General features: G+C 36.2%; 1 protein-coding gene across 1 annotated transcript in view; it reads left to right on the plus strand.

The window, feature by feature from the left end:
* LOC128555971 (uncharacterized) overlaps positions 1–18,941 on the plus strand; it is an 81,881-nt gene extending 62,940 nt beyond the window's left edge. Inside the window, exons 7-9 of the mRNA XM_053539834.1 lie at positions 3,783–3,866; positions 8,560–8,835; positions 18,754–18,941. Of these exons, the coding sequence (XP_053395809.1) occupies positions 3,783–3,866; positions 8,560–8,835; positions 18,754–18,941 (548 nt within the window). The remainder of the gene's footprint in view (positions 1–3,782; positions 3,867–8,559; positions 8,836–18,753) is intronic.
* Positions 18,942–20,754: the final 1,813 nt, after the last annotated feature.

The following is a 20,754-nucleotide window of genomic DNA, read 5'->3' on the forward strand; positions in this document are numbered from 1 at the left end:
AGATGTTTGCGTCATTATCAAAATGATGTATCATAGTGTGACAATGTATTAATGTCATAATTTGTACATAAAAGCAAACAATTTATTCATTGTACAGCTACTGCACCCCTCTTGTAATTCATAGCTATAGGCCTCAAGTATGAAACCTAAAAATGTTAAAATGACTGTACACAATGAAGAAACATGAAATGGTAGTCTATATGTTGATAAAAATGACTTTTGTCCACTGTCGGATCATGAAAAGTCGTGAAAATAACGTTTTTCATAAATTCCACCCGCTCGTACGTATGCATTTTTATTTTGGTGTACCGCCGACTCGGACGTAAGACAAAACCTTCGCCGACGACCAGGTTTTGCCAGGCTAAGTATTTTTCAAACTGCATACAACGGTGACCAATCTGTTAAAGTGGGTATATCGCACAGGTATGACGAAAATACGAGACATTTTAACAGTAATTTATCCATTTACAACGAGAAAACTAAGGGGAGGTAGGCAAATACGTGTTTTTAGCTCACCTGTCACATAGTGACAAGGTGAGCTTTTGTGATCACGCAGCGTCCGTCGTCCGTGCGTCCGTCCGTCAGTGCGTCCGTCCGTCCGTAAACTTTTGCTTGTGACCACTCTAAAGGTCACATTTTTTGTGGGATCTTCATGAAAGTTGGTCAGAATGTTCATCTTGATGATATCTAGGTCAAGTTCGAAACTGGGTCACGTGCCTTCAAAAACTAGGTCAGTAGGTCTAAAAATAGAAAAACCTTGTGACCTCTCTAGAGGCCATATATTTCAAAAGATCTTCATGAAAATTGGTCAGAATGTTCACCTTGATGATATCTAGGTCAAGTTCGAAACTGGGTCACGTGCCTTCAAAAACTAGGTCAGTAGGTCTAAAAATAGAAAAGCCTTGTGACCTCTTTAGAGGCCATATTTTTCATGAGATCTTCATGAAAATCGGTCAGAACGTTCATCTTGATGATATCTAGGTCAGGTTTGAAACTGGGTCACGTGCCATCCAAAACTAGGTCAGTAGGTCAAATAATAGAAAAACCTTGTGACCTCTCTAAAGGCCATATTTTTCATGGGATCTGTATGAAAATTGGTCTGAATGTTCATCTTGATGATATCTAGGTCAAGTTCAAAACTGGGTCAAGTGCGATCAAAAACTAGGTCAGTAAGTCTAAAAATAGAAAAATCTTGTGACCTCTCTAGAGGCCATATATTTCATGAGATCTTCATGACAATTGGTCAGAATGTTCACCTTGATGATATCTAGATCAAGTTTGAAAGTGGGTCACGTGCCCTCAAAAACAAGGTCAGTAGGTCAAATAATAGAAAAACCTTGTGACCTCTCTAGAGGCCATATTTTTCATGGGATCTGTATGAAAGTTGGTCTGAATGTTTATCTTGATGATATTTAGGTAAAGTTCAAAAGTGGGTCACGTGCCATCCAAAACTAGGTCAGTAGGTCAAATAATAAAAAAAACCTTGTGACCTCTATAAAGGCCATATTTTTCATGGGATCTGTATGAAAGTTGGTCTGAATGTTCATCTTGATGATATCTAGGTCAAGTTCGAAACAGGGTCATGTGCGGTCAAAAACTAGGTCAGTAGGTCTAAAAATAGAAAAACCTTGTGACCTCTCTAGGGGCCATACTTGTGAATGGATCTCCATAAAAATTGGTCAGAATGTTTATCTTGATGATATCTAGGTCAAGTTCGAAAGTGGGTCACGTGCCGTCAAAAAGTAGGTCAGTAGGTCAAATAATAAAAAAACGTTGTGACCTCTCTAGCGGCCATATTTTTCATGGGATCTGTATGAAAGTTGGTCTGAATGTTTATCTTGATGATATATAGGTCAAGTTTGAAACTGGGTCAACTGCGATCAAAAACTAGGTCAGTAGGTCTTGAAATAGAAAAACCTTGTGACCTCTCTAGAGGCCATACCCTTGAATGGATCTTCATGAAAATTGGTCAGAATGTTCACCTTGATGATATCTAGGTCAAGTTTGAAACTGGGTCACGTGCCATAAAAAACTAGGTCAGTAGGACAAATAATAAAAAAACCTTGTGACCTCTCTAGAGGCCATACTTTTCATGGGATCTGTACGAAAGTTGGTCTGAATGTTCATCTTGATGATATCAAGGTCAAGTTTGAAACTGGGTCAACTGTGGTCAAAAACTAGGTCAGTAGGTCTAAAATGAGAAAAATCTTTTGACCTCTCTAGAGGCCATATTTTTCAATGGATCTTCATGAAAATGGATCTGAATGTTCACCTTGATGATATCTAGGTCAGTTTCGAAACTGGGTCACATGCGGTCAAAAACTAGGCCAGTAGATATAAAAATAGAAAAACCTTGTGACCTCTCTAGAGGCCATATTTTTCATGAGATCTTCATGAAAATTAGTGAGAATGTTCACCTTGATGATATCTAGGTCAAGTTCAAAACAGGGTCACGTACCTTTGAAAACTAGGTCAAAAGGTCAAATAATAGAAAAACCTTGTGACCTCTCTAGAGACCATATTTTTCAATGGATCTTCATGAAAATTGGTCAGAATTTTTATCTTGATAATATCTAGGTCAAGTTCAAAACTGGGTCACATGAGCTCAAAAACTAGGTCACTATGTCAAATAATAGAAAAAACGACGTCATACTCAAAACTGGGTCATGTGGGAAGAGGTGAGCGATTCAGGACCATCATGGTCCTCTTGTTTAGTGAATATTTCCTGAATGTTAGAAAAAAATACAAATGATATGAAAATTTCGATACATCCCCATCAAAGCGCGTTCGTCGTAGGTCATCCTCGGCCAATTCCCAATAACAAAGCTTTAAAAATGAAAAAAACTGCGATTGAAAACATTACCTTGACTTGTAAAAACAACCGCAAAAAGCGCCCTGCTCGCACGTAATTATGCCACCGGTCAACGCTTACGTTGAGACTCGGTGCAAGATAGGTGAAGTAATGTAAAAGTGGGCCAGATTACCTTAGAAAATGTAGTGAAGAAAGTTAAATAGAAAGTGCTAACTAAACTTTGAAATGGTATGCTTCGCTCTGTCCAGATAGAATCTTTGTTGCATGACAACTTGCCTTTCCATAAACCTTTGTTACTGCTGACTTTTTGAAGCAGGAAAATGCTCATGTTCTGTCTCATACTTCTGGTTCCCGACACCTTGCACCTTGTGATTCTTTCCTTTTCTATGGATTAAAAACCATTCATCAGGCTAGCATTGTGGTTCTCAACAGGCATTTTTTTATCAGTATATGTTGGCTTATTCCCTAAAATTGACTATAACAAATTATTTGAAAACTGGCTTGAAAGATTGTTCAAACTTTGCATAAAGAACAAAGGGTTATACTTTGAAGGTATGAAATGATAGAAATGAGTCTGTTATGGACATATTGTGAGATTTATGGCACTGTTTGCGTTATATGTATATGAAACACCCCTCATATAAACTTTGTGAAATCAGATGAAAGACTTTTGATATATTAAGCAGGTTCGATGAACCATTTTGTTTGTTTAAGTTTGATAGAAACAAATAAAGTGTCATCGTTATAAAGAACAATATTTCTAGTAAATTTCTGAAAAGCTGTGTTGTATATCCATTGCCTCTTGCTTCTTGTGTGACATTGCTATGAAAATGCCTTAGTATATATTAAATATTTAAAAATATCCATGTGGCAAATATTGGTCTTTTATTTCCTTGCATATGTTACATTCTGGCCTAAAAATGTGAATAAACAGTATGTTGTTTTTTTTGTATCCTATTTTAAATTTTAGTGTACAGTAAGGCTACAATTAAACAGCTAATGGAGATATATGGCTATGAATACAGCACTATACTCACCATATACAGAATTCAAGGTAAGTGGAAATATTTTGTGCAAAGTGTTCTATTAGTATATGTGGATGATCCTGTGTCCTGCATCCATCATTTTGCTAAAGCATGTGTCAACATTTTTACTTAAACGTTTATTTTCTCAACTAAAACTGCTAGTTAGATAATATACCAAACTTGATGGGTATTATCCTCACATCCTCTGTCAGATTTGTTCAAATGGTTCAGCTCCGTGGCCGAGTGGTTAAGGTCGCTGACTTCAAATCACTTGCCCCTCATCGATGTTGGTTCGAGCCTCACTCGGGGCATTGAATTCTTCATGTGAGGAAGCCATCCAGCTAGCTTACGGAAGGTCGTTGGTTCTATCCAGGTGCCCGTTGTGATGAAATAATGCACGGAGGGGCATCTGGGGTCTTCCTCCACCATCAAAGCTGGAAAGTCACCATATGACCTATAATTGTGTCGGAGCGACGTTAAACCCAACAAAATAAAATACATAAATCTTACGCAGACTACCAATTCAGAAAATAGAAAAATAAACTTTCAAATGACTTCTTTCTAAAGAACTACTTAATGGATCTTAAATAAAGTTGGTCTTTATCCTTCTAGTATGGCCCTTTCTCAGATTTATTCAAATGTTTCTTCTTAGCCCCTTGTAGGGTCCCAGAGCTAAAATTTGAAAACTTTTAAAAAACTTCTTCTCATAAACCATTTAATGTATTTTCACCAAACTTGGTCTGTATGATCCTTGTATGGACTTACCTACAAGTTTTTTCGTTATGGTTGTGCTGCTATTAGAGCTGAAGAAAGATGTATCTTCTCCAAATTTGGCCTTTATGATCCTTATGTTGTCTTCTTTTTAAGTTTTTTCAGTTGAGTTTGCTTGGCCCCTAATAGTGGCTGCAAGAGCAAAATACAGAAAAACTTTAAACAACTTTTTGTCATTAACAGGATGATGGGTCTTCGTGAAACTTTGTCTCACTCATATTTGTTCATGGTTTTGCTTGGTCCCTTTTAGTGGCTGCAAGAGCCAAAATTAGAAAAAAGCAACTTTGAACAACTTCTTGTAATGAACCACTTCCTAATCTTCACCAAACGTGGTCTGTAGCATTCTTGTATGGTTCTTTCTTAAGTATATTCTAGTGGTTCTGCTTTGCCAGTGGTAAAAAAAACCCTTGGTTGGATCCCTCTCGAGTTTGTTCTAAGGTTTACAGATTTTGGGGCCATCATAGCAGAATAATTAAAAGCATTATATAACTTTTAATTAGGGATGTCAACGAATAGTTTTTTTGGTATTCGAATATTTAGTTTGAATATTCTATCATCAACAGATCAATAAAACAGCTAAAAAACTGAAAGTATTTATCATACCCTAATCAGTGACTTGCATAAATTCTGCTTTCATTTACACTGGAAATGATTCCGATATTGACAAATTAAGGCTGACACTAATTGTTCTCGTCACTTCTTTTGAAATATAACATAATTGTAATCTGCCTTCATTTAGATTTAGTTTATAAATTTTATTTCTACAAGGATACTGGTACTGATGATAAACCCGAACAGAAAAATGAGATTTTTTTACCTGTACCTTTTTTAGTTCTTCAAATTGTATCAGTGGTTGGTATCAAAATAAAGCTTAACATTTGCTGAAAAATTTATATAATTAAAATCTATATTTAGTAAGCAAACTCACACGAAGTGAGGCCCTGAAAGGGGTATGTAAAATGGGGACTGTACGAACATTGACTGATGATAAATTCGACCACTTTGTCATTTACAAAATTTTCTCAGTAGTATTATATTGAAACTTTCCCAGAGATGCGGCAGTAGTCATTCCAGATCCAGTAATGAAAACTGACCCAATGTCAGGCCTTCATGTGTTGACAGTAAGCATGCGTGAAAATCATCCTCTTCCCCAGTAATTTTGGATAAATATTTTTTAAACAGATAAATGTAAGTCATTTATTTATACAGAATATTTACCAATTTTGTTTGTCTTTACACCAGTTGGTGTTGTAAGTGGTTGCTATTAGACGGCACGTTCAATTATAAATAACAGATTGCAATCGAATAATTTCAAGGTGATCGACTTTATCGTCTGTCCGGGTTTATCATCAGTACCAGTATAGCCTGTACATACATATTACATGTAGCTGACTTCTTAAATCATTGGATGGTCGCATAAAATACTTCCAAACGCCACAAGGCATAGGTAGCATTTTGACAGAAGATTAACATAATAAGATGAACATTTTTTCAGTCAAATGAGGTATTCTAAACTGCTGGAGAGTATAATGAGGACAGTGCAAAGAAATATAGCATTCATTTGTTACATTTTGCGAAAATTATTTTTAGTCATAGCGGTTGATGTGATTTACGTCAAAAAGTACATTTGACTTGTTTTCTACACTTTCGTTATTTTTTTAGCTCACCTGTCACGAGTGAGCTTTTGTGATCGCGGTGTCAGTCGTCCGTGCGTCCGTCGGTAAACTTTTGCTTGTGACATCTCTAGAGGTCACATTTTTCATGGGATCTTTATGAAAGTTGGTCAGAATGTTCATCTTGATGATATCTAGGTCAGATTTGAAACTGGGTCATGTGGGGTCAAAAACTAGGTCAGTAGGTCTAAAAATAGAAAAACCTTGTGACCTCTCTAGAGGCCATATTTCTCAATGGATCTTCATAAAAATTGGTCAGAATATTCACCTTGATGATATCTAGGTCAGTTTTGAAACTGGGTCATGTGGGGTTAAAAACTAGGTCAGTAGATCTAAAAATAGAAAAACCTTGTGACCTCTCTAGAGGCCATATTTTTCAGGAGATCTTCATGAATATTGGTGAGAATGTTCATCTTGATAATATCTAGGTCAAGTTCGAAACTGGGTCATGTGGGGTCAAAAACTAGGTCAGTAGGTCTAAAAATAGAAAAACCTTGTGACCTCTATTTCTCAATGGATCTTCATGGAAATTGGTCAGAACGTTCACCTTGATGATATCTAGGTCAAGTTCGAAACTGGGTCACGTGGGGTCAAAAACTAGGTCAGTAGGTCTAAAAATAGAAAAACATTGTGACCGCTCTAGAGGCCATATTTCTCAATGGATCTTCATGAAAATTGGTCAGAATGTTCACCTTGATGATATCTAGGTCCAGTTCGAAACTGGGTCACGTGGGGTCAAAAACTAGGTCAGTAGGTCTAAAAATAGAAAAACCTTGTGACCTCTCTAGAGGCCATATTTCTCAATGGATCTTTATGAAAATTGGTGAGAATGTTCAGCTTGATGATATCTAGGTAAGTTTCGTAACTGGGTCATGTGCGGTCAAAAACTAGGTCAGTAGGTCGAAAAATAGAAAAACCTTGTGACCTCTCTAGAGGCCATATTTTTCACGAGATCTTCATGAAAATTGGTGAGAATGTTCACCTTGATGATATCTAGGTCAAGTTTAAAAGTGGGTCACGTGCCTTCTAAAACTAGGTCATTAGGTCAAATAATAGAAAAATCTTGTGACCTCTCTAGAGGTCATATTTTGCAATGGATCTTCATGAAAATTGGTCAGAATTTTTTATCTTGATGATATCTAGGTCACATGTGCTCAAAAACTAGGTCACTATGTCAAATAATAGAAATAACGACGTCATACTCAGTTCAACACTGGGTCATGTGGGGATAGGTGAGCGATTCAGGACCATCATGGTCCTCTTGTTTTAAAAATCAGATACATCTGTGATCATCTTTGATTGAAATCCAAGTCATAATATAGATCAAGTGATGTTCGATGTTTCTCAGTAACCAGTGGTTCGCACCTATTGTAAACAAGGTGATTTGTAAATGATTCATATCAATTTGTGACCATAAAGTTTTTATAAGGCAAGCAATTAGCTGTATTAACTACAGGGTACAGTGTCATCATTATGACGTTCAATTTCGGCACTCTAATATACAAAATGACATGTCTAACAATGGCGGATGCCAAAAATGTTCAGATGGTTCCATTTGTCATGCTACTAGAGGGCATGTTCAGTCTTCCACAGAAATACTCCTTGTGTGACCGTCATCAAACAGCAGTACATTTAAAACATGGCTACCAGAGGTTAAAATATAAAAAAAAACTATCCTCACATAATTATGATCTCCTTCAAAACTTTGTTTTTCCAGTTTGAATTACTTTGATAATCTTTTCCACTGAATCTTCAGGCCAGTTGTCAAAGTAATGTTAGTGTCTAAAAAAATTGTTACCTATTTGAGCCTTGAAACTCAGTTGAGTGATATTAGGCCATCATGGCCCACTTGTTCATAATTGACATCTGTGATGTAACTTCTGTTTTAGGATCAGTCTTAGAAGGCAACCCACTGGAGAACCACTCGTTAGCAAGTGTCTGACTTTTCAGTTTGAAAATTTACAGAACTGCCAGTTTAAAATCACTGTCAGTCATTTTTCTTATCTCTCTAAAACCACAACCAGCTGATTGCATGTGCATACCATGTTGCCTGATGTAGAACAATGCAGTAAAAGTATTGGAAAAAAAAGTAATTTACAAAAAATGTGTGTCACCTTTTCTCAATGGAATAAAACATAAAAATTGATCTGATGTAACTATATTGTTCTGCCTGTTTGAAAACTGATAAATTTATAGCCATTAACACGTATATTACAATTTTGCCATTTTGTTGTTGAAGAATAACTATAATTTATTATCGTTACTACATTTATTACAGGACCAAAATGTTTACAGTCAGTAGATGCCTTTCTCCATTGGGAGGAAATATCAAAATCCTTCATCCAAAGCAGTGCTTCCAGTTACATGTCTGTACAACAATGCCCCAGTTCTAGTGTCTCTGCAGCTCCAGTTCCTGATGTTCAAGTCTCAGAAGTCACCTTTCCACCAAGTAGTTATGTTACAGCTGGTGGTTACTCTCAAGAAGAGACAAGCTCTTACAGTTTTCTGACAAGCCAGAGCGGGGGCAGAGTGCATGAACCTCCAATGGTGACAGGTATGTAATTTATTGTTTCAGCCATATGAATGGATATTTTTATATAACATTAATGATTGCAAAAGTTTTAAGCCTAAACCTAGAATGACTAAAGTTAAAAACGGCTTTGCTATGGTTGGAGTCAAAGAAAATGGATATCTTTATAAATTAAAATTTCACAGTTCCTCATAGTTCCTCTTAGCAAAACAGTATGCCCAGACACATTTAGAAGTATAAAAGGTCGTTGTTGTGTCCAATTTATTACCACTCCAATCAACAAGTGATTTTTTAGCTCTACTATATGAAGTATATGCTGAGAGAGCTGTCCTACTACCCCCTGGCATCTTACGTCCGCGTCCCCATCTTGGTGTGGATTTGCTTCAAACTTAGAGTAGTTATTCATCATCATCACCCACATTATGACACAATGGTCATAACTCTCATACCAGTATTTCATGAATTATCCACCCTTTTGACTTAGAATTTCAGGTTAAAGTTTTGGTGCACTTTAACTCAATTTCTGTATTTAGCTCACCTGAGCACGAAGTGCTCAAGGTGAGCTTTTGTGATCGCCCTGTGTCTGTTGTCCATCCGTCGTCAACAATTTGACTGTTAACACTCTAGAGGTCACAATTTTGACCAAATCTTAATGAAACTTGTTCAGAACGTAACCCTCATAAAATCTTGGACGAGTTTGATATTGGGTCATCTGGGGTCAAAAACTAGGTCACCAGGTCAAATAAAAGGAAAAGCTTGTTAACACTCTAGAGGTCACACTTTTGACCCAATCTTAATGAAACTTGGCCAGAATGTTACCCGCAATAAAATCTTGGACAAGTTTGATATTGGGTCATCTGGGGTCAAAAACTAGGTCACCAGGTCAAATCAAAGGAAAAGCCTGTTAACACTGTAGAGGCCACATTTATGACTGTATCTTCATGAAACTTGGTCAGAATGTTAATCATGATGACAGGCCACCTAGTGAAACCTTTAAAACCTTTAATAACCTTTAATTTCAGAGCAAACCTTTAAAACCTTTAAATCGTCTGAAAAAACCTTTAAAACGCCCAAATAGCCTGTAATTTTCACTCCAAACCTATATTTTTGTTCAGACTGCTTGCCGTGCCAGTTTAAAGCAAGTAATGGTTATACTACTGTATTTCTTCCCCCCTTTTAAGTGTTGTTATTAGGATACTGCTTGTGTATCTTTCACCTTGAGTTTTTCAGAATGCTGTTGTGTTCACCAGACCACATACATGTAGTAAATACCTATATATATTATGTGTTTTCAACAAGAATTCCGACAAAAATAGCCTTTATTTACTCTTTATTTTTAGCTCACCTGTCACAAAGTGACAAGGTGAGCTTTTGTGATCGCGCGGTGTCCGTCGTCCGTCGTCCGTCCGTGCGTCCGTGCGTCCGTAAACTTTTGCTTGTGACCACTCTAGAGGTCACATTTTTTATGGGATCTTTATGAAAGTTGGTCAGAATGTTCATCTTGATGATATCTAGGTCAAGTTCGAAACTGGGTCACGTGCCTTCAAAAACTAGGTCAGTAGGTCTAAAAATAGAAAAACCTTGTGACCTCTCTAGAGGCCATATATATCACAAGATCTTCATGAAAATTGGTCAGAATGTTCATCTTGATGATATCTAGGTCAAGTTCGAAACTGGGTCACGTGGGGTCAAAAACTAGGTCAGTAGGTCTAAAAATAGAAAAACCTTGTGACCTCTCTAGAGGCCAAATTTTTCATGAGATCTTCATGAATATTGGTCAGAATGTTCAACTTGATGATATCTAGGTCAAGTTCGAAACTGGGTCACGTGGGGTCAAAAACTAGGTCAGTAGGTCTAAAAATAGAAAAACCTTGTGACCTCTCTAGAGGCCAAATTTTTCATGAGATCTTCATGAATATAGGTCAGAATGTTCACCTTGATGATATCTAGGTCAAGTTCGAAACTGGGTCACGTGGGGTCAAAAACTAGGTCATTAGGTCTAAAAATAGTAAAACCTTGTGACCTCTCTAGAGGCCATATTTCTGAATGGATCTTCATGAAAATTGTTCAGAATGTTCACCTCGATGATATCTAGGTCAAGTTCGAAACTGGGTCACGTGGGGTTAAAAACTAGGTCAGTAGATCTAAAAATAGAAAAACCTTGTGACCTCTCTAGAGGCCATATTTTTCATGAGATCTTCATGAATATTGGTCAGAATGTTCATCTTGATGATATATAGGTCAAGTTCGAAACTGGGTCACGTGGGGTTAAAAACTAGGTCGGTAGGTCTAAAAATAGAAAAACCTTGTGACCTCTCTAGAGGTCATATTTTTCATGAGATCTTCATGAATATTGGTCAGAATGTTCACCTTGATGATATCTAGGTCATGTTTGAAACTGGGTCATGTGGGATTAAAAACTAGGTCAGTAGGTCTAAAAATAGAAAAACCTTGTGACCTCTCTAGAGGCCATATTTCTCAATGGATCTTCATGAAAATTGGTCAGAATGTTCACCTTGATGATATCTAGGTCAAGTTCGAAACTGGGTCACGTGCAGTTAAAAACTAGGTCAGTAGGTCTAAAAATAGAAAAACCTTGTGACCTCTCTAGAGGCCATATTTTTCATGAGATCTTCATGAATATTGGTCAGAATGTTCACCTTGATGATATCTAGGTCAAGTTCGAAACTGGGTCACATGGGATTAAAAACTAGGTCAGTAGGTCTAAAAATAGAAAAACCTTGTGACCTCTCTAGAGGTCATATTTTTCATGAGATCTTCATGAATGTTGGTCAGAATGTTCACCTTGATGATATCTAGGTCAAGTTTGAAACTGGGTCATGTGGGATTAAAAACTAGGTCAGTAGGTCTAAAAATAGAAAAACCTTGTGACCTCTCTAGAGGCCATATTTCTCAATGGATCTTCATGAAAATTGGTCAGAATGTTCATCTTGATGATATCTAGGTCAAGTTCGAAACTGGGTCACGTGCAGTCAAAAACTAGGTCAGTAGGTCTAAAAATAGAAAAACCTTGTGACCTCTCTAGAGATCATATTTTTCAATGGATCTTCATGAAAATTGGTCAGAATGTTTACCTTGATGATATCTAAGTTAATTTTGAAACTGGGTCACGTGGGGTTAAAAACTAGGTCAGTAGATCTAAAAATAGAAAAACCTTGTGACCTCTCTAGAGGCCATATTTTTCATGAGATCTTCATGAATTTTGGTCAGAATGTTCACCTTGATGATATCTAGGTCAGGTTCGAAACCGGGCCACGTGGGGTCAAAAACTAGGTCAGTAGATCTAAAAATAGAAAAACCTTGTGACCTCTCTAGAGGCCATATTTTTCATGAGATCTTCATGAATGTTGGTCAGAATGTTCACCTTGATAATATCTAGATCAGGTTCCAAACTGGGTCACGTGGGGTCAAAAACTAGGTCAGTAGGTCAAAAAATAGAAAAACGTTGTGACCTCTCTAGAGGCCATATTTCTCAATGGATCTTCATGAAAATTGTTGAGAATGTTCAGTTTGATGATATCTAGGTCAGGTTCGTAACTGGGTCATGTGCAGTCAAAAACTAGGTCAGTAGATCGAAAAATAGAAAAACCTTGTGACCAGTCTAGAGGCCATATTTTTCAATGGATTTTCATGAAAACTGGTCAGAATTTTTTATCTTGATGATATCTAGGTCATGTGCTCAAAAACTAGGTCACTATTTCAAATAATAGAAATAACGACGTCATACTCAGTTCAACACTGAGTCATGTGGGGATAGGTGAGCGATTCAGGACCATCATGGTCCTCTTGTTTAATATTTTACACTAAAAGGCCTTTGAAATAAATGCCTTTTAGTGTAAAATATTAAAAAATAAAGAGTGGCCTGAACAAAAATAAAGGTTTTTATAAAGGCTCCAATCTATGGAAATCATAGATTGGAGCCTTTATAAAAACCTTTATTTTTGTTCAGGCCTGCTAGGAGGCCTGTGATGATCTCAAAGTCCAGTTTGAATCTGGGTCTTGTAGGGTCAAAAACTAGGTCACCAGATCAAATCAAAGGAAATGCTAGTTAACACTCTAGAGGCCACATTTATGACAATATCTTAATGAAAGTTGGTCTTGATGGTCTATAGGTCAAGTTCAAATCTGGGTCATGTGGGGTCAAAAACTAGGTCACCGGGTCAAATCAAAGGAAAAGCTAGTTAACACTTTAGAGGCCACATTTATGACCATATCTTAATGAAACTATCTTGATGATCAATAGGTCAGGTGAGCGATACAGGGCCTTCATGGCCCTCTTGTTACTAAATGGGTTTGATTCAGATTTAAGATGTTAGTTCCACATCATATGTTACAAGGTCCGTAAGTCTGACACAATTTTTTTATGAATTATGCCCCCTTTTTTCATAGACTTTTATGTTAATTTTGGTGCATTTTCACAATATATCTATCATCACAGAAGGGATTTGATTACTCATGAATTATCACTCCTTTTTACTTAAAATTTCAGGTTAAAGTTTCAATGCATTTCTCTCTCTACCTCTGTTTTTAGCTCACCTGTCACATAGTGACAGGGTTAGCTTTTGTGATCGCCCTTCGTCCGTCGTCCGTCCGTCGTCCGTCCACAATTTCTTGTCTGCACGATAGAGGTTTCATTTATGATTTTATTTTAACCAAACTTGCACACAACTTGTATCACCATAAGATCTCGGTTCCTTTCTTGAACTGGCCAGATCCCATTATGGGTTCCAGAGTTATGGCCCCTGAAAGGGCCAAAATTAGCTATTTTGACCTTGTCTGCACAATAGCAACTTTATTTATGATTTGATTTTTACCAAACTTGCACACAACTTGTATCACCATAAGATCTTGGTTCCTTTCTTGAACTGGCGAGATTCCATTATGGGTTCCAGAGTTATGGCCCCTGAAAGGGCCAAAATCAGCTATTTTGACCTTGTCTGCACAATAGCAGGTTCATTTATGATTTGATTTTAACCAAACTTGCACACAACTTGTATCACCATAAGATCGCGGTTCCTTTCTTGAACTGGCGAGATTCCATTATGGGTTCCAGAGTTATGGCCCCTGAAAGAGCCAAAATTAGCTATTTTGACCTTGTCTGCACAGTAGCAGCTTTATTTATGATTTGATTTTTACCAAACTGGCACACAACTTGTATCACCATAAGATCTTGGTTCCTTTCTTGAACTGGCCAGATTCCATTATGGGTTTTAGAGTTATGGCCCCTGAAAGGGCCAAAATTAGCTATTTTGACCTTGTCTGCACAATAGCAGGTTCATTTATGATTTGATTTTAACCAAATAGGCATACAACTTGTATCACCATAAGATCTTGGTTCCTTTCTTGAACTGGCGAGATTCCATTATGGGTTCCAGAGTTATGGCCCCTGAAAGAGCCAAAATTAGCTATTTTGACCTTGTCTGCACAATAGCAGCTTTATTTATGATTTGATTTTAACCAAACTTGCACACAACTTGTATCACCATAAGATCGCGGTTCCTTTCTTGAACTGGCGAGATTCCATTATGGGTTCCAGAGTTATGGCCCCTGAAAGAGCCAAAATTAGCTATTTTGACCTTGTCTGCACAGTAGCAGCTTTATTTATGATTTGATTTTTACCAAACTGGCACACAACTTGTATCACCATAAGATCTTGGTTCCTTTCTTGAACTGGCCAGATTCCATTATGGGTTTTAGAGTTATGGCCCCTGAAAGGGCCAAAATTAGCTATTTTGACCTTGTCTGCACAATAGCAGGTTCATTTATGATTTGATTTTAACCAAATAGGCATACAACTTGTATCACCATAAGATCTTGGTTCCTTTCTTGAACTGGCGAGATTCCATTATGGGTTCCAGAGTTATGGCCCCTGAAAGAGCCAAAATTAGCTATTTTGACCTTGTCTGCACAATAGCAGCTTTATTTATGATTTGATTTTAACCAAACTTGCACACAACTTGTATCACCATAAGATCTCAGTTCCTTTCTTGAACTGGCCAGATCCCATTATGGGTTCCAGAGTTATGGCCCCTTAAAGGTCCAAAATTGGCTATTTTGGCTTTTGCAGCCATATAGAAACTTCATTTATGGTTTTATTTGATACAAACTTCCAAAATAACATCAACAACAATAATTCTTGGATTCCATGACAAATCAGATCCAAGCGTAGGTTCAGAGTTATTTTATATCTGATTACCTCCCCTGTTTGTAATCAAAATGGATTTATATCAGTAAGTACTTATAGTACTTATTTGAAATTTCATTATTGTCATTAGTTGGACTGAGCCAATCAGGGTAGATAACTATGGACTGATTTTATGTCAAATTACCTCCCTTTATTTCAAATTAAAATGGGTATATCTCCGTAACTAATGAAGATACTGATCTGAAATTTCATTTATGTCAACAGATTTATTTGGGAGATCCTTCTTTTCTTCACTTACAATAATTTTTTTTTTTAATTACTTCCCTTTTACGTTACTATAAATAGCTCATTTTTAGTAACTTTTTTATTATTGGCCGTAGGGAAAAACCGAGACCACTTTTCTGTGGTACAACATGGATGGTACCTCCAATTTTTAGGTGTATTTTGACATATCTGTACCTTGTAAGAATTTTTTTTATTTCTTCTCTTTGTTGTTCCTGTCCTTTGTGGACTTAGATATTTTTTCTGAGGACCTTCTTGTCCTCAAGTGCAATGATAACAGGTGAGCGATATAGGGCCATCATGGCCCTCTTGTTACTAATTGAATTCAATTCAGACTTTAAAAACATTATCACCTTCATGATGTGACACAATGGCTTTAACTTCTGCACCATTTTTTTTTAATTATTCCCCCTTTTTAGCTCACCTGTCACTTCTGACAAGGTGAGCTATTGTCACCGCTTGATGTCCATCGTCCGTCATGTGTCAACAATTTCTAAAAAAAATCTTCTTCTTGAAAACCACTGGGCAGAATTACACCAAACTTCACAGGAATGATCCTTGGGTGGCCCCCTTTCAAAATTGTTCAAAGAATTGAATTCCATGCAGAACTCTGGTTGCCATGGCAACCAAAAGGAAAAACTTTAAAAATCTTCTTGTCCAAAACCACAGGGCTTAGGGTTTTGATATCTGGTGTGTAGCATCATCTAGTGGTCCTCTATCAAAATTTTTCAAATAATCCCCCTAGGGTCAAATATGGCCCCGCCATGGGGGTCACATGGTTTATATAGACTTATATAGGGAAAACTTTGAAAATCTTCTTGTACAAAACCACATGGCCTAGGGCTTTGATATTTGGTATGTAGCATCATCTAGTGGTCCTCTACCAAGATTGTTCAAATTATCCCCCTAGGGTCAAATATGGCCCTGCCCCGGGGGTTCCAAGTTTTACATAGACTTATATAGGAAAAAAAGTTTAAAAATTTTCTTGTCTGAACCACAACACTTAGACCTTTGATATTTGGTTTGTAGCATCGTCTTATGGTCCTCAACCAAAATTATTCAAATTGTACCTCTTGGGTGAAAAGAGGCTCTGCCCTGGGGGTCCCAAGTTTTATATAGACATATAGGAAAAAGCTTTAAAAATCTTCTTGTCTGAAACCATACGACCTAGGCTTTTTATATTTGGTATGATGCATTGTCTAGTAGTCCTCTACCAAAATTGTTCAAATGCCCCTAGGGTTAAAAGAGGCCCCGCCCTGGGGTCACTTAGTTATTATGTGAGTTATATAGGAAAAATACTTAAAAAATCATCTGATCCTATTTCCAAGACTGTTTAATTATTATTACCTGATGACCCCAAGTAATATGATGTCACTTGAAAGTGACCTTGACCTACTGACCTACTTTCTTTTTTTTTAAGATACAGCCTTGAAATTTTGATGACATACACAGTTTTGCACACAAATCGTAAAACTGAATTTCATTGACCATGAATGTGACCTACTGACTTTCTTAATATTTTATCATCAGTTTGACATTTGAAACATGTAGCTCATATTACTCAGGTGAGCGATCCAGGGTCATCTTGACCCCTTGTTATACAGAATTTGTGGTTAATTTTGATTCTTAATTACATCTTTGTTATTTGTGATTCAAACTTAAAATACACATTCCACATCTTCACCCACTTCATATGACACAAGGTCTATAACTCTGGCACCAAAGTTTTATAAATAATGACCCTTTTCCACTTAGAATTTCAGATTGGCACAAGTGATCCCAATAATGAGATGATGTTCTACATAAAACAAAAAAAACTTAAGATAAAGTCATGGTCAAACTAGGATGTGTCTGTTTTATGTCTTGTTTGAAACTCTTTGTAGCTCTAAGGTTAAGGTCACACTTTGATGTCAAAGGGCCTGTTTCAGGTCAACTGCATTATTCTGTCATCCATAAAGGGATTTTAATGTTGCTTTGTACAACTGTTACAGATTTCTAAATGATGTGTTGCAAATGAAACACATCTACAAGGTCTAGAGCTGTCCAGTTCATAACTCTATCATCCATAGGTGGATTATAATGTTCACCATACTAAGTGAAAGAGGTGCAGGCAGTATTCATGCCCAATGCTCCCAGTTACTCCCATAATAAGATCATTATCATGTTTCATGAAAAAGGTCATTGGCACTCTGTTACAATTATGTCTCATCCAGGATAGTTTGTTGAAGACTGTGTCTGGTCCTTCCTTGAACATTAAGTCAATATTGTTTACTTGTCAAGGAAGACCTGACATGGAAAAAATCATTATGTGATGCAGTTCATACCTGTTAAGTGTGAGGGTCAATTAAGTCTGTTACCCTTAATCATCACTAGATCAGTCATTCCCTATGAGGTGGTTTTTATCAAATAACAGACAAGATTCAGTCATTTTTAGCTCGACTATACGATGTATATGGAGAGCTATCCTACTTACCCCGGCAACTGCGTCTTTCCACGTCCCCTCCTTGGTTAAAGTTTTTTACACTTTCTCTTTTTTCTCCTTATCTCTGGAATTACTGGATGGATTTGCTTTAAACCTAAAATAGTTATTCCTCATCATCACCCACATCATCTGGCATAAGGGGCATAACTCTCACACCAATATTTCATGAATTATCCCCCCTTAGAATTTCAGGTTAAAGTTTTGATGCACTTTCACTCTATCTCAGTTATTACTAAACGGATTTGATTCAAACTTAAAACAATTGTTCAACATCATCACTCACATAATATGGCACAAGAACCACAACTCTTGCACCAATATTTCATGAATTATCTCCCCTTTTTACTGAGAATTTCAGGTTAAAGTTTTGATGCACTTTCACTCTATCTCAGTTGTTACTAAATGGATTTGATTCACCTTATCACCCACATCAAGAAAACACAAGGTGCATAACCTAGCTCCAATATTTCTTGAATTATGCCCCCTTTTACTTATAATTTAAGGTTAATTTTGATGCATTTTCACTTTATCTCTCTTATTGCTAATGGATTTGATTCAAACCTGAAGTAGTTGTTCCACGTCATCACCCACATCATATGACACAAGGTACATAACTCTTGCACCAATATTTTATGAATTATGCCCCCTTTTTGCTTAGAATTATACTTATTTAGTGTTTTGATACACTTTATCTTTATCTCTCTTATTACTTAATATTTTTGACACAGACTCATGCCATTGTGCAATATCTTCATCCACCATTGGAGTCATTAAACACTCCAGTGACAGCTCCAGCTTCCTCAGATGTGCCCAGTGTCACTATCCAGCATTGAAATAGTTGAGCGCGCTGTGTCCTGTGACAGCTCTTGTTAGCACATTACTAACCAGTTAAAATGTCAAAAATATACTTAAATATTGGAAAGCCAATGTGGTATGATATGTTCATTGGTTATTGTCCATGTACTTTTTTCATTTGGAATAACATACATTAAGATCAGTGTTTTTCTTCCAGGTGCTGATAATGTCAATCGAGATTATGAGTACTGCCTTGCCTGTAAGAGGGAACGTGCATGGGTAAACCAAAAACCTTGTGGGCATGTCGTCTGCAAAACGTGTGGTGATCGATCCAATGTATTCTGCAATGTGTGCGGTGTATTTGTTACATACAGGGGTATTTTTGATATAGCGTCTACAAATTAATGATACTTTCAGCATAAACAAAATTAATCAACTTTTTTATTTTTATTTTCCGCTACACCAACATATGAAAGTTTTTTCTTCGGATTAAATTTTATTTCACAATATTGTATTATATTTTTGTCATAAAATTAATTTGTAACAATAATTAAACATATCAGTTTTTACATAATTCAGAATGTCTTTATTTTTTATATTAGTTTAATATTTTCTTCAGGAGTGAATATTTGAAACAAGAAATCCTATTATTTTGTCCTTTTTACTCTATACCAGGAATCACTTTATATATTTTTGATCATTCAGAATTATCAGTTGCTGTTAGACCCACCAAATCCATAACAGAATTTTTGTGAAGATTCAGATGAAAAGTCATTCTGCAGGTCTCTGGCTGTGGTAGCACGTATTGAATTTGAAGATATTGTGAATCATTTTTGTTTTATTAGTAAAAATATAATTTCAGTGGAACTTTGGTAAAAATGTAATTTTGGTGGAACTTTGGTAAAAATGTAATTCCAGTGGAACTTTGGTAAAAAATGCCTTTTCAAATTGTTTTTGAAAATAATTTCAAAATTAAACAGAGTAATATATTAGAAGTTCCTAATACCACCCCTGCAGAATGATTTTGAATAATTTCAGTGGTTTAGTCCAATATTTAAAGATATATTTAGACCCAAATTCATACTTTGAAAGTATGAATAATTACTTCATAGTATCTATGTAAACATAAAATTAACATGTTTTAGTGTACAAGCAGTACTGTGTTTTAGGTTTAAAATGGTACACACCTATTATATGTGTAGCTGAGCACAGTATAAATATGTACTACCACTATAAATACTGGAAGTTTTTTTGAAAAAAATGACTGTTACACATCCAGTGACATTTGCTTTTGAATGTAGCTCTACAAATACAGTTTATTTATTTAGCCAGGTTAAGTTCATATGATTGGATTTTCTACATTTAAAGGTAGTATCTAAACATGAACTTTCTTAATGACAGCTGGACATTGGATATCTTTAAAGAAAAATATTCGAAAAAAGCTAACTTTTCCAAATACATGATTCTAGAAGCAAGTTCTAACCAATGACAACACTAAGTGGTCTAGATCTGTTATCATCATCAGTCATGACAGTAGCTGTGGAAAGTGGTTTGTGATGTGAGTTTCATGTGTGTCTTCGCATTTATAAGTTCTTTAACAACGACATTTTCAACCTTACTCTAGGTAGATGTGTATGTAATAAAATGATTATTAGATTTGCATGGAGAATATGCACTTGTTCTTTGGCGGAATAATATTGCGCTCCTTAGTTGCACAATATTTCCACTGCAGAACTTGTGCATATTTCTCAATACAATTCTAATAACCTGTGAGTATTGATCAACATTTTAAGTAAGTAAACTGGAAAGTTAAAAGGCTCATAAATAAAAAGAATCCATTTGTAACATTTTTGTTAAGGCCTAGTAGTGATACAGCTTAAAATGGATGGTAACTTAATTAGTTTGAAAAACTTAATAAGCTATATATAAGTTTGAATATGAATTTATACATTTTTGTGTGATATTCCAATTTGCCCACTTTTGAGTGAAATTCTAATTTGCACACTTGGACCATTATAAGACCATATTATTAAACAAAAAAATGTTTCAAAATGAATGTATAATTGCTTTTCTTGAAAATGGCCAGTTCATTTCATATAAGTCTGATAACATATAGTTATTTTAAGTCTATAAGCTCTGAATGAGCTTTTTAACCATTTAACCGGAAGCATCTTGCTATGCTAAGCCATGGTAATTTAAATGTTTTGTGTGCTTCACC

The sequence above is a fragment of the Mercenaria mercenaria genome, chromosome 3 (assembly GCF_021730395.1).
Source record: "Mercenaria mercenaria strain notata chromosome 3, MADL_Memer_1, whole genome shotgun sequence".
Classification (NCBI taxonomy): domain Eukaryota; kingdom Metazoa; phylum Mollusca; class Bivalvia; order Venerida; family Veneridae; genus Mercenaria; species Mercenaria mercenaria.